This window comes from Neovison vison, chromosome 3 (genome assembly GCF_020171115.1).
Source record: "Neovison vison isolate M4711 chromosome 3, ASM_NN_V1, whole genome shotgun sequence".
In the NCBI taxonomy this organism is placed as follows: domain Eukaryota; kingdom Metazoa; phylum Chordata; class Mammalia; order Carnivora; family Mustelidae; genus Neogale; species Neogale vison.
Window position 1 is genome coordinate 59,148,500 of NC_058093.1, and position 12,831 is coordinate 59,161,330.

At 36.0% G+C, this 12,831-nt stretch overlaps 1 protein-coding gene across 6 annotated transcripts in view; it reads left to right on the forward strand.

Annotated features, from left to right (window-relative positions):
- Positions 1 to 12,831, forward strand: part of SLC4A10 (solute carrier family 4 member 10) — a 304,439-nt gene that overhangs the window by 272,189 nt on the left and 19,419 nt on the right. For all 6 annotated transcript variants that reach the window (XM_044242202.1, XM_044242201.1, XM_044242203.1 and 3 more), the window contains 4 exons: positions 4,554 to 4,805; positions 6,040 to 6,108; positions 11,312 to 11,485; positions 12,256 to 12,378. In XM_044242202.1, the coding sequence (XP_044098137.1) occupies positions 4,554 to 4,805; positions 6,040 to 6,108; positions 11,312 to 11,485; positions 12,256 to 12,378 (618 nt within the window). The remainder of the gene's footprint in view (positions 1 to 4,553; positions 4,806 to 6,039; positions 6,109 to 11,311; positions 11,486 to 12,255; positions 12,379 to 12,831) is intronic.

Genomic DNA, 12,831 nt, shown 5'->3' on the forward strand with positions numbered 1-12,831 from the left:
AGGTTTATTTATTTATTTGAGGGATTGAGGATGGAGGGGCAGAAGGAAAGGGAGAGAGAGTTTTAAGCAGACTCCCCATTGAGCCCGACTGGGACAGGGGGTCCCGGGGGTCTTGATCTTATGACTCTGAGATCATGACTCGAGCCAAAACCAAAAGTCAGACACTCAATCAACTGTGCCACCCAGGTCCCCCAAGAATTTATCTTTCCTTGGTCACTGTAAATCTGAACACTCCATCCTCCTCCTTAGATGTGGATATTGGCAAAGCAAATCCTTTCCAGTGAAGACATATTTTATCTACACCAAACACTTTTTAAATTTTTTTGCCTATAACCATTGTCCTCTATAAGCTTCAGTATAGTGCGTTCTGCTGCTGCTGTTTTTCCTGCTAACAACAACAAAAGATCACCTTCTCAGAACAGTCTTGACTCAGACTAACGGTTTGTTCCATAGCGGCTCTCCCCACCTGTTGCTTCACTGAAATGTTTGCATAGTCCCCTGGCTTTGACTTGAACCACATTGTCAGGAAAAGATATGTGTTTCTTGAGTATATCCCCAGACCACAAGTTAACCACATTTTCAGCTTTTTTTTTTTAGTCACTTGAAAACCCATTTTTGCCTTGGTTGGATCATGCCTTGAAATAGTTCAATGAATTGTGTTTTCTGGTTTCTGTAGATGACCCTACATCACGTATCTTAGTCTGTATTGTACATCCAAGTCACCTTGGAATTCATCATTTTGATGTCTTCCAAACTTACATTTTCCCTTTTTCTTCACTTTTTATTTTTACCAAAGCAGTACTTGTTTTCCTGTAGAGCATTTTTTCATGCCATTAAAAATGGTTTTTTTTTAATCATTTGAGAGTGTTACTACATACACAGTAAAGCTGTATTGAGCTGAAGAAGTTGGCCCAACTCGCCAAGTGACTTTCTCCTCTCTCAGAATGAAGAAGCTCAAATTAGCAAAATTCCAGTTCACTGCACCTCATGAACTTTTGGGTCATTCAAGAGTGAAAGAAGCTGTAAATATAAAAATTTGAGAAAGCAAGTTCTCATCTATATTGTATATAGGTATAGATCTGTACTCTAGCATTTTTTTGTTTTCTTATCTCGAAAAGTGTGATAGGCATAGGTTACTTGACTCCCTTTGAAAAGCATTAGAAATAACTGCTTTTTTTTTTTTTAAAAAAGCACATTCTCCAAAAGTAGAAAGAAAGATATTATCTTACAGAAAAGAAAGTTTCTGTTAAGCTACAACTGTGGGCTTTTCTACATGTTTCTGTAGACAGTTCAGGCTTCTTTTGACATCATTTTTAATAAACAGCAATACAATCTCAGATCACTTGAGTAAATGAATGCGTTTGCAACATTCATTTGGCACCACATTCTCTTGATGATTATGGCATTTGATATGTTCTTTTTTGCCCTCTTTGTCAGCCTGGTTCTTCATGTCAATCTATAGTCTTTTATGTGGTTAACTTGACAGATGCAGGAAATTGCTGCCAAGCTTTGAAATGAATTTTTTCAGCAGTGGCATCTGGGTATCAGATGGTCCTCTTGGCTGGCCTCTTGTCTTGCTGCATGTTGGTTTTAGTGGGGTCTGGTGTAGTATCACCTGTTGCTATGCTCCCTTTTCCTCCCATATGTCCATTTCCTGTGATTCATGGATGAAAGTGAGAATAAAAGCTCTGATTCTGTCTTTATTTCAGAAAAAAATCTACAGAAATATGTTAGAAGGTACAGAGTTCTCTCTCTGACAAAGGGATACTTCCCCTTGGCTGTCATGCCTATCAGCTAATAATTTGGGTACAAAGACCAAATTTTAAGATATTTAATGAAAGGCAAGAAGGATGATGATGATTAATTAGTGGAAGTGCCAGAACTGCTTTATTTCCTTTGATTCACATGAAATTAAGATGCTCCCACTGCTGTCCAACATAATCAGGGGGAAATTGTGTTTTTGTTTTTATTAGATGCGTGTATTGTACAAAGCTAGCTTTCTAAATTTAAAAATGAAATTATTTACTCGGAAACCATTATTTTGTCTGCTTCCTGCAATCCAGAAGCTCACTGTTTATATTTTATTGTCTTTTTTAAACATTAGATAAGAGCCGTAGGAAATCACTATCATGAAGAAGGCCTTCCTTCTATTATTAAGCCCTAGTGAGCATGGATCCTGGGAAAGTCCAGCGTGTGCTAAAAGGACAAGCCAGACCCTCCAAGCCCCTTGTCCTCTGCCTTCCCCTGATGCTTATCACATGGCTGTTAGCTAGTCTTCCATTCTTTCTTAGCAATACCATAACTTTGCAAAATAGCCCAGGGAGCACCATTCACATCACCGGTTAAGATAGCTCCTTTAAAGGGACCAAAATTTGTGTTCTATTCTATGCAGCCACATCTTCCAAATTGTTTATTTGAAAGGACTAGAAGATCGCATGAAGCCCTCATGAAGCTTCTTCTTAAGCCATTTTGCTGGCTTTCTCTTCCCACTCTCCAGCTCTTAGTAATCAAAATCTTTGCCCAGTTACCTGCAAAAAGGAGTTTCTAGAGTCCTATTGACAAGGGAATTTGCAGTTAGTCATGCTGGCGAAGCCAAGCCGAGGAAGGCCACTACTGAATTGGTGACAACACAGGAGGAAAGGTCCTTTTGTGGATATCTGCTATTTTGTCCTCGTTGTCTCCTGTGCTTCTGTAATTTGGCAGGGGTAAACAGAAAGGACAGGAAGTACGCTGACTTTAAGAGTGTTTTTCTTAATCAAACAATTAACGAAACAAAATAACAGAAAGAAAACACTACCATGACAAATATGCGACAAATGCTCAGGATGTTTCACATTCTAGGCTTTACGAGAGTCATAGTAACTAGGAAATTCTTGCAGTTTGATAGAACTGCCTGTAAAAAAAAATCAGAATTATTATTCCTTTCGAAGGATTGGTAATTTCTGCTCATATTCATAATAACAAATGTAACGGCTATATTTATTTTAAATTATACTTATTAAATCTGATTCTGAAAGATGTTTTAATGAAGCTTATTCCCCTTTAAAAAAGCCAATCTGTACCTTATTGATTGCTTATTGTGTGCCAATGATTGTGTTAAAAACTATTAGAAATACTGAGATATTATATGATACGTTACCTGCCCTTAAGAAATACATCTTTTTATTGAGGAGTCGACAAATGAAAACAAATAAGAATTTATTGTTCAATTGCCAGAATATAATAATCCCTAACATTTACTGAGTCCTTGGTATATATCAGACATTGTTCTGAATAATTTTCAAAATTAAATTATTTAATTCTCACAACAACCCAGTGAAGTGACACCTGTTATCACCATCATCCTTTTTCAGATAGGGAAACAGAGGCACAAGAGGTCACATGATCTGCTCAAGGTCATTGGTTGAGCCAGCATTTGATCCCAGGCCACCTATCTCCAGAACCTAAGCCCTTAACCACTGTGTTATATACTACCTCTCATGAAGTCAGTCGTTAAGAGTTGAAATGTAAAACAGGCCAAGCCATTTGCTACCCTGGAGGCTTTCCACTGACGATTTTCTATGGGGGCGAGGGGGATGGGGAAGGGAGAGGCACATGCTATTTGCCCTTCAGTTTCTTTCCTGGGAGCCCTCAGCCACTCACCATGTCTCCCTTCCTTGCATCTCCACTTCACATGCCCTCTGCACCTGTTTTTTTCTCAATTATGTTTCTTGCCTGGTCCTAGAAAGCACTGAAGTCAGTGATAGTGGAGTAGGATCACAGAGAGACAGAAAACACAAAAATTTTCATTTTAGGGAGAGGCCAAATTTTTCTAGTGTTGAAACTGAAACAAATGAGAGCTAGATAGAGAGAAAGAGCTGTATCAGGATAAAAACAGGTGTGTATAAGGAAGCTTAGATTCCATGGTATTATTTTTCCCAGTAAGACATTGAGACACCCACCATTGACACAAAAGAGGGCAATTGGAAACACCGTGTTTGAGAAGAGTTTCTCTTTAGGAGGTCTGATATGAAGGGCTTCTTGAGTATTGTCAGGAAGTGGTTTCTATTCACACTCAGACCATCTGAGTACTGTCGTGGATATGGTCCTTACTCTGTTTTCTCTTTGTTTTCTCCCTGATGCCTGGTACATGGTGTTCGGTAATTTTTTGTATGAATAAAGGATGAATGAGTAGCCATATGAATTGTAAGTTAACTTGCCCATTTAAGGAAACCAAGCAAAGTGACTGTATTTAATAATGACTTTAATTATCCAACAGAAATAGAATGGAAACTAATGTAATATTAACCCAGACGTACATTAAACCTATTAAAGTAGGTTGAAGTTACTATAATCATAATTGTAATAGGAACATCTGCAACTTTTCCTTAAGTGGATTATATATTTTCAGACTGTTACTTTTTTATCTTTAATTTATTTTGCATTTTAGAATCAGTTGTCTAAGACTCAAGATAGTATCTCTTTTCTATTCTTACTGTTCCATGGTGGTGGTGTCATTTGTCTCTATACTAAATTCAGTTCCTATGAGAATCCTCTTTTCTTTCTTTTAACAGAAAGGTTGTGGGTACCATCTGGATCTATTGATGGTGGCTGTCATGCTTGGGGTGTGCTCCATCATGGGCCTGCCGTGGTTTGTGGCTGCCACTGTCCTGTCCATCACTCATGTCAACAGCTTAAAACTGGAATCAGAATGTTCAGCTCCAGGAGAACAGCCCAAGTTTCTTGGCATTCGGGAGCAAAGGGTTACTGGGCTTATGATTTTCATTCTTATGGGTTCATCAGTCTTTATGACCAGTATTCTGAAGGTAATGAAATCTGCCTTTGTGAAGTTAAGAGAAGGCAGAATATATTTATTATTGTTTAAGAAATTTCTTTTGAATCAAAGCCTTCAATTTGCAAATACTGTATGGCATGTGACAAAAGTGATGAATTTCTTTACCATGTTTATATAACTTCTTAACAGGGGAAGTTATGTACTGTGTTTTGGAAACCTTAAATACCAAAGAAATTTGGCTTGGCAAAGTAAAATGTGATGTGTAAATTATTACTGTAATTTTGAAATAGTTACTAGGTTATGGGGAGAAGTCACTCATTATTTCTAACTCATTCATGACCTGAATTCACTGCAGGCCCATATGAAATAAAGTCTCCATTTTCATGTCAGATGTATTTGCAATTAACATTACCTAGTATAAGATAGAGGTGCAGAGATGAGCCATGTAATAGTCATGGCAACATATGCAGTTTTGTATATTAAATGTTTCATGAAACTACTGCATGGATATCACCATTGTATATCCTTATTTTCTTTACATTTAAAATAATTGAGTCCATTTTGAAGAGCATTAAAGAATAGTTATTTGTCATAGAATTTTGACAGGTATTACCAAGGTTATGTCAATTGTATTCTAACTTATAACTCATTTTAGTTGTCTATAATTTGAAAGTCCTAATGGAATGATTTAATCAGTTATATAGGTTAACTTAAAATTGATCATTTATGTAAGTACGTTTTCAAGAATTTATTTCTATGTTATATTAAGTACAGAGCTACAATTGTGCTGAACTATTCCAATAAAAAGAGAAAAACTGAACAGTCCACATGTTTGCAAATGTCTTGCATAATATCAGAACATCTAGATGTTAGCTCCATTATTCATCTTTAATCCAAATATCTTACCATTGTGAACAAAATTCAAATTTCCCTTAAGTAGTATAATAGTAATAGTTAATATTTATTCTTTATTATGTATTTTATATGCCCTTTTATAGGTTATGACCTATTAAATACTCATAACAACCCTATTATTACCATCCTTTTTTAGATACTAAAACTAAGGCACAAAGAGCTTAAGTAACTTACCTAAGGTTATGCAGCTAAAAAGTGCTAGAGCTAGGATTTGAACCTGGGACTTCTGGCTCTGCCTTATGTTGCCTCTAAAATATTTATTTTTCTGTGTTTTTCTTTGGTAAGTGAAAAATAACATGACCAGTTATTTGAAAATAACTTGTATCTTTTCTCCAATTGTTCTTTTACAGTTTATTCCCATGCCAGTGCTATATGGAGTGTTTCTTTATATGGGTGCTTCATCTCTAAAGGGAATTCAGGTAAATTGCTTGCAGTAAACCATACACATCTGTGATGACCTATCTTAAGTCTATTGATGCTAAATCATGTGATAGCTAAGAAAACGACATCATCTGAGGAGCAGCTTTCACACCACCATTAAATTTCTTCACAATGGTTCATAATTTTAAGGTACTTTTGATTACCATAAGTTATATTAAACTGTATAAGGTTTAGACTGTACAGCCCTCTTGGAAAACTAATAATAGTACATTGCAAAAATATCCAAATGCTTTTAATCTTTGATATTGTAATCGTGTGTATGGGACAGAAAAGAAGAACTGTATGTACAAAGATGTTCATTGTAACACATACTATCAAAATATTGGAAATAACCCAATTATCCATCAGCAGTAAAATAATTAAGTGGTCTATGTTACAGTCACTTAAGATTGGTAATTATGATGGCCATAAAAGGAACATGGTAAAAAGGCTTATGGCTTAATGCAGAGCAAAAAAATAGGAAAACACGCTGTACCTACCCTATAGGTTTATAAGGCTGTGAGTGTGAATGAATCAAAAGGGAAGGTAGAGAAATAAAAACAGTTATTAAAGTAGTGAGATCCTGGGTGATTTTCTTCCTTTTACGTTTGTTTTTCTATTACTAGAATGATTATATTTACAGAATTCTTTTTTAAAATTAAAAATATATAGGGTAAGGCAATTTCAAGATATAAAGGGAAGCTTATTACTTCTTTAGATAAGTATTAGTTGCATACAGTTGTATTAATTTTCTATTAGCAAATTATATGACAATTTATAACAAACTACAATTAACTTAGTGACTTTTAAACAATGAACAATTATTATTTCACAGTTTGTGTGGGTCATGAATTTGGGAACAGATTAGCCGGGTGGTTCTGGCTCAAGATGTCTCTTGTAGTTGCTGTCGGGACGTGGGGCTTCAGGCATCCGAAAGCTTGACTAGGACTGGAGGACCTATGTCCAAGATGGCTTACCACACAGCCCTGGGAAAAGGCATTGATTCCTCTGTGGCTGTTGGTAGAAGGCCTCAGTTTTTTGCTAGATAGGCTCTCCATAGGACACTTAAGTGCTCTCATGACCAGGAAGCTGACTTCCATCAGAGTGAGCAATGTGAGAAGAGTGAAGGTGAAGTCACTGTGCCTTTTGACTTAGTCTCCAAAGTTACATACGGTCACTTCCGTTTGTTTGTTTGTTTGTTAGAAGTGAGTCATTATGTCCAGCTTGCACACATAGAGGGAAGTTAGACTCCATCTCTGGAAGAGAATATTACTGAAGAATTTGTGTACACATTTTAAAATGACCACAATTGTATTGCAGTTCTTTGCGGAGGAAGTTGGCAAATTATTCATGCTCGCGATACCACAGTGGTTTGAATAGTGTTTCCCCAGTCATGTCCACCTGCAATCTCAGTATGTGACATTATTTGGAAAAAGGGCTTTTGAGGATGGATTAGTTATGAGTCTCAATATGAGCTCATCATCCAACATTTGGGGTGAACCCTAAATCCAATGACAAGGATCCTTACAAGAAGAGAAGACTCAGGGAAGAAAGCCACATGAAGAAAGAGGGAGATTTCTACCTAAATTTGCCTTGGAAAAATCTTGTCTTATGACTTAACATCATTGATCTAAAACACTTGAGTTTTCTTCAAAGGAGACTAATTTTAAGCGTTATTTATTGTGAAGTATAGTTTATTTTTTGTTGACCAAAGGGAAGGGAAAACATAAACTGCTGCTTTTTCTAAGACACAGCTAGTCTCATTGCTGTTCAAAGATGTGAAAGAAAAATCACCTGACTACTATGAATTTGTCAAATTAACTCATGTGAAGTGGAGCACAGGGCGCTGGATGGCAAGCTGTGGTTCAAGGATAGACTAGAAGAGGAATTGAAATAGGTAATTTATTACTTACTGGTCCTGGAGGAAGTACCTGGTGTACCTTAAGGGTCTGTAATGGGAAAAAATCAAGAGAAAGAATCAAGACCTGTGGCACATGACTTTATTAAGATTTGTAGGTGGAGTGCTTTGGGGTTATTGGTCTAAGTCTGATTGATCAATTCAAATAAAAAGCAGGGTTTTGGTAAGCCCCGGGGTGGGAGGTTCTTACCTAAGGGGCATGTAAAGGAAAGGCTCTGGAGATTAAGGGAGACTGTTGACTGCAAGGACATTTGAGGGAGTCATCTCAGGAGCTTACATTTACTTGTGACTCTGCTGGCAGTTACCTAGGGCATGTGCCTGCATGAGGAGCTAGTGTTGATCCAGGTGACTGCAGGCTGCTTAGCCAAACAAAATGGATTCCGAGGCAACAAAACCATGGGGTCGCTTAGCTAAAGTCTTTACACTGAGGAACAGGCAGCACAGAAACTCTCTTCCTGAATGAACAACCAATGAGTTTCTGACTTTGGGAGAAGAAAAAGCACTTCAGCCTTAGGGAAGTACTAGATATCAGAACTGAGGCAAAATTTCAGTTTGAAGTCATTGAAAGATCACTGGACACCCGAAATAGGTACTTTGACTGTTCTTCCTGACACTCGGGTAGAACTTACTTGGGAGAGGAAAATGGCTGAGAAGTGTGTTATGCATTTAAATTTTACTCTAATTAAATTTAATTTGCTCATTTATAATTTCACGTATGAAAAGTATATTTTGAAAGACTTGGTTTGGTAAGGCAGATAGAGAAGAGTACTGAAGAGGTTTTGTTTATTTGTTTTACTGTTTTTTGCCTTTGGCAAAAGTTCCACGAGTACTAATTTCATCTGTAAGTGAAAAGTATTTATTATTAGGCCCCAGGCTCACATAAATACAGCAGCAGAAGTTTAAGAAACAAAGTAAAATCATTTTGATAGGTTTCAACAGATTTTTCCCCCTAATTCCACTCACATGATTTTATACCCATGAGGTTTAGAACTAAACAAGAATGTCAAGTTTTGGAATTATTTGGGGTGTGAATCTCTCAAATGAAAATTGAGGAAAACATTATTAAAGGCCTATGAGAAAAGTATAATGCGTTTAAATAGCACAAATGAAACAGTAAGCAGGGTCTCACACTGAGAAACAAGGTTAGTGAAAATTTAAGTGAACACCAAACTCAGGAAGTCGAAATTCCTAATTGGGATTTTGTGGCTAACTGTGTGGGGGAATGGAGTATTGTTGATATTAGGACAAGGTGAAAGCCAAGTGCAAAACTCAGGATACATATACCATGATCATCATTACTTGAGTAGTAATATGCATGTACTGAATCCCAACAGTTCAAGGAGCATGTTAGTTAATTAGTTACCTTCTATGTTGAAGGAACTTATATACTACCTGATTGTTTGGCAATATTATGAAACATAGTATCTAGGTTTCTCACTGTGCAACATGGCAGAAAAAAACAGATCACAGTGTTCTTATGAATGCTGTTTCTGTACTCAGATATATAACCACATCTATATTCATTCCAACACTTCAGGAATCCAAAGTAAAGCAAATGTGCCATTTAAACAATAACAATTGAAGCACCCACACACTGAAGTACACTTATGCAATAGCAGCTTCACAAATGGAGAAATGGTGGCTGGAGAAATGAGTTCTATAGAAACTGAAACACGCAGCTGCAAGCCAGAGGATTTTGCTTTATTTCTTCCCTATTCCCACCTCCACCAGTCATCGAATTTGGTTTGTTTAATGACATGTAATTTAAAGAGATACTTAGGAGATAAAAATAAGAAGACCTAAAGAAATTTTTGGAGGCAATATGGAGAAGGATGAACCAAGAAAAAGAAATTTAGCACTTGGTACTTGCATAGAAGTACATTTCAATAAATGATTTTGAAAGGCATTAATGAATATAAGCATAAATTCATTAAGTACATGAACAGTGGATGAACTAAGCTACATATGATTCTGGTTTAGATGACTGAGGGAAGAAATATCAGCCAGGCTGTGCCATAAGTCAAGGAATACAGAAGAAAAAAAAAGTTGTTCAACGCTAACATTTAACTCCATGGATACTTGTCCCTTGGTTTATTAGAGTAATTCTGGAATATTTGATGAGAATTGCTTACAGTTTTTTTCATAATTTAGATAAGAAGTAATATCAAATATCATTCTTTTGAAGATGCATAACAGATATTACTGTAGGAATGGCATGAACTAGAACTGACAGTGCTTGAAACCATCATTTATAAATAATCACTTCTTGTTGGAAACATTGGAAACAGTAAAAATCAGCCTGAGAAAAATGAAACAAAATGGTCCACGTAAAATAAAACTAACATGTAGCAGCACAATTTGTTAGTGAGTAAAATGTGACTGAAGGTTTAAGGTTCTTGTGAAAATTTAATCTATAAAGTTTGAATCGAGAAAATTTGCTTTGGTAGACAAAACTCAAAATCGAAAGTACAACAATATCTTTATAGTCCAAAAATAATTGTACTGTCTTCATGGTAAAATTTAAAACAGAAGTAACTGTTCCAGATGAAAATAATTTAAATAAAATACAATTGAAAAATTATAAATGGCTCGACAGGGCACTAGAAGAAACTGAACTAGAAATCAGTTAACAAAGTTTGCTCTGGGAAATACTTAACAGTAATTCATCTAGGTTAAATCTTTGTGGCTAAGGTTGTTTGTAGAGACAGCCTCAAAACCCCGTTGGGGGTCAGTGTGGTGAGGCCAAAACAGCAGAGTCAACACATCCCACTTAACAGCAGGATGTGGGTGGAGAGCTCTGGCAAGAGAGAGAGAGCGAGCGAGCGCATGCTGAAGTAGAGACCCAAGTCTGGGAGTCTCTAACAAGCAGGTAAAACTTAAAGCCATGGGAATGGATGAGCTCTTTCAGGCAAGAAGAGGACAGAGATTGGACCCTAGTGCTTAGTGGGCAAATAAAAGGTAGAGCTTTGTGATGTGATAATGAAAAAGAGGATGATGATTACATTTTGTCTTTCAAGGTTACACTCTCCCAGGTAGCAATATTTAGCACTGGCTTTAATATTTTTAAACTCTTCTAAGTTATAGCCTGTCTCCATATGCAATAAACATGGGAAATTATGAAACTGAAATTGTGCATTTCAGAGTATATGCATAACAATCCTATTGTCCTGATGCCCAGATGTCAGCTTAAGTGTGGTCTCGATGTATATTTTGGACCATATTAAACATCTACTTGTCTTGCTTTTATTGCCTGTAAAAAGCAATTTAGTCTGTTTATCTTTTAGTTCTTTGATAGAATAAAGCTCTTCTGGATGCCTGCAAAACACCAGCCAGATTTCATATATCTAAGGCATGTACCACTTCGAAAAGTCCATCTCTTCACAGTGATTCAGATGAGCTGCCTTGGCCTTTTGTGGATAATAAAAGTTTCAAGAGCCGCTATTGTCTTTCCCATGATGGTATGAAACTTCTAAGTCAACTTTTTTTCTCCGCCAGACTTTCTGTTCTCTTTGGAAACACATATAACTGAAATTGGAACAGTAGAGTCATTTTGAACAATTATGGGAAACTATGATGTAAACTTTAGCTGCTAAAGCTAGTGACTAAGATAGGATTTGAGATTATATATGAATTTCAGGGATGTATATTAGTTTTGTCTCTATCATACTAAATATTCGTAGTGGTTTGAATTAACTGAAGTTGTGTAGAAGAATGTAAAATTTCAAAACGTAACATTAAAGATATATTAGCAAATCCGAAAAACAAGGGGGATTTTCTAAAATTAAATTTTATTAAATATTTCAGATAAATTTCAAATACTTTCAAAAGTACAGCAAATTTGAATGACTACAAATTAAAATACTATCAGCATAGCTACGAATAGTTTAATGTTCATCTAAAATAATGCAAACTATTAACTACATCTATTGAAGAAACAGTCAAATATATTTTGTAGGTTTTTCTTTTTTTCTGAGACAGTTTCTTTAAATGACTCCTTTACAGGATAAAATGAGAGCTATTATTCTGGGGATGTGGTAAGAAAAGGAAATGAAGGATGCAAAAAGACAATGTTTATTTTACACACGTCTTCAAGTGTCACTTTGATCTCAGTCTTAATTGAAATTGACTTGTTTCCACAAAAAAAAAAAAAAAAAAGCAACAAAGCTACCTCTCACCTCTCCCATTTTTATTTTTTCCCTGTTATAAATTATTTTATTATTTGCTTTAGGTGTTAGCTCTGGTATTTGTAAGAAAACTGATGGACTTTTTGTTTACAAAACGGGAACTCAGCTGGTTGGATGATTTAATGCCTGAGAGTAAGAAAAAGAAACTAGAAGATGCTGAAAAAGAAGTAAGTCAGAACAAAATCAGTATCTTACAAAGAGAAGCAAATGGAACACTCGCATAGTAACCACTTCTTGCAAAACCAAATCATTGTGTTTATCTTTAGATGGTTAATGGTTACTAAAAACCACAGGTGGACTATTAATGTTTGGAAGATTAATTATTAAAATCATAAATTTGAAACTTGAACACAGAGAGAACACAGGTCTTATATGAGAAAACCAAATCCTTGGGAAGTATGCAAACACTTTGTACTTCATTATCCAAATTGTGAGGTTTACTTTTCTGTTCCCTCCCTTGTGGATAGCAGAACCTTATTGATGCTTACCTATTTCCAAGTTATGGTCCCACAATGGTTGCTTTTTGATTGAATATGTGAGAAGGAAGGAAAGAGACAGTATTCTTATTGGTATTTTTTAGGGAACAAAGTTTTAATGGCAAGATTCTAATTCTAATCAAA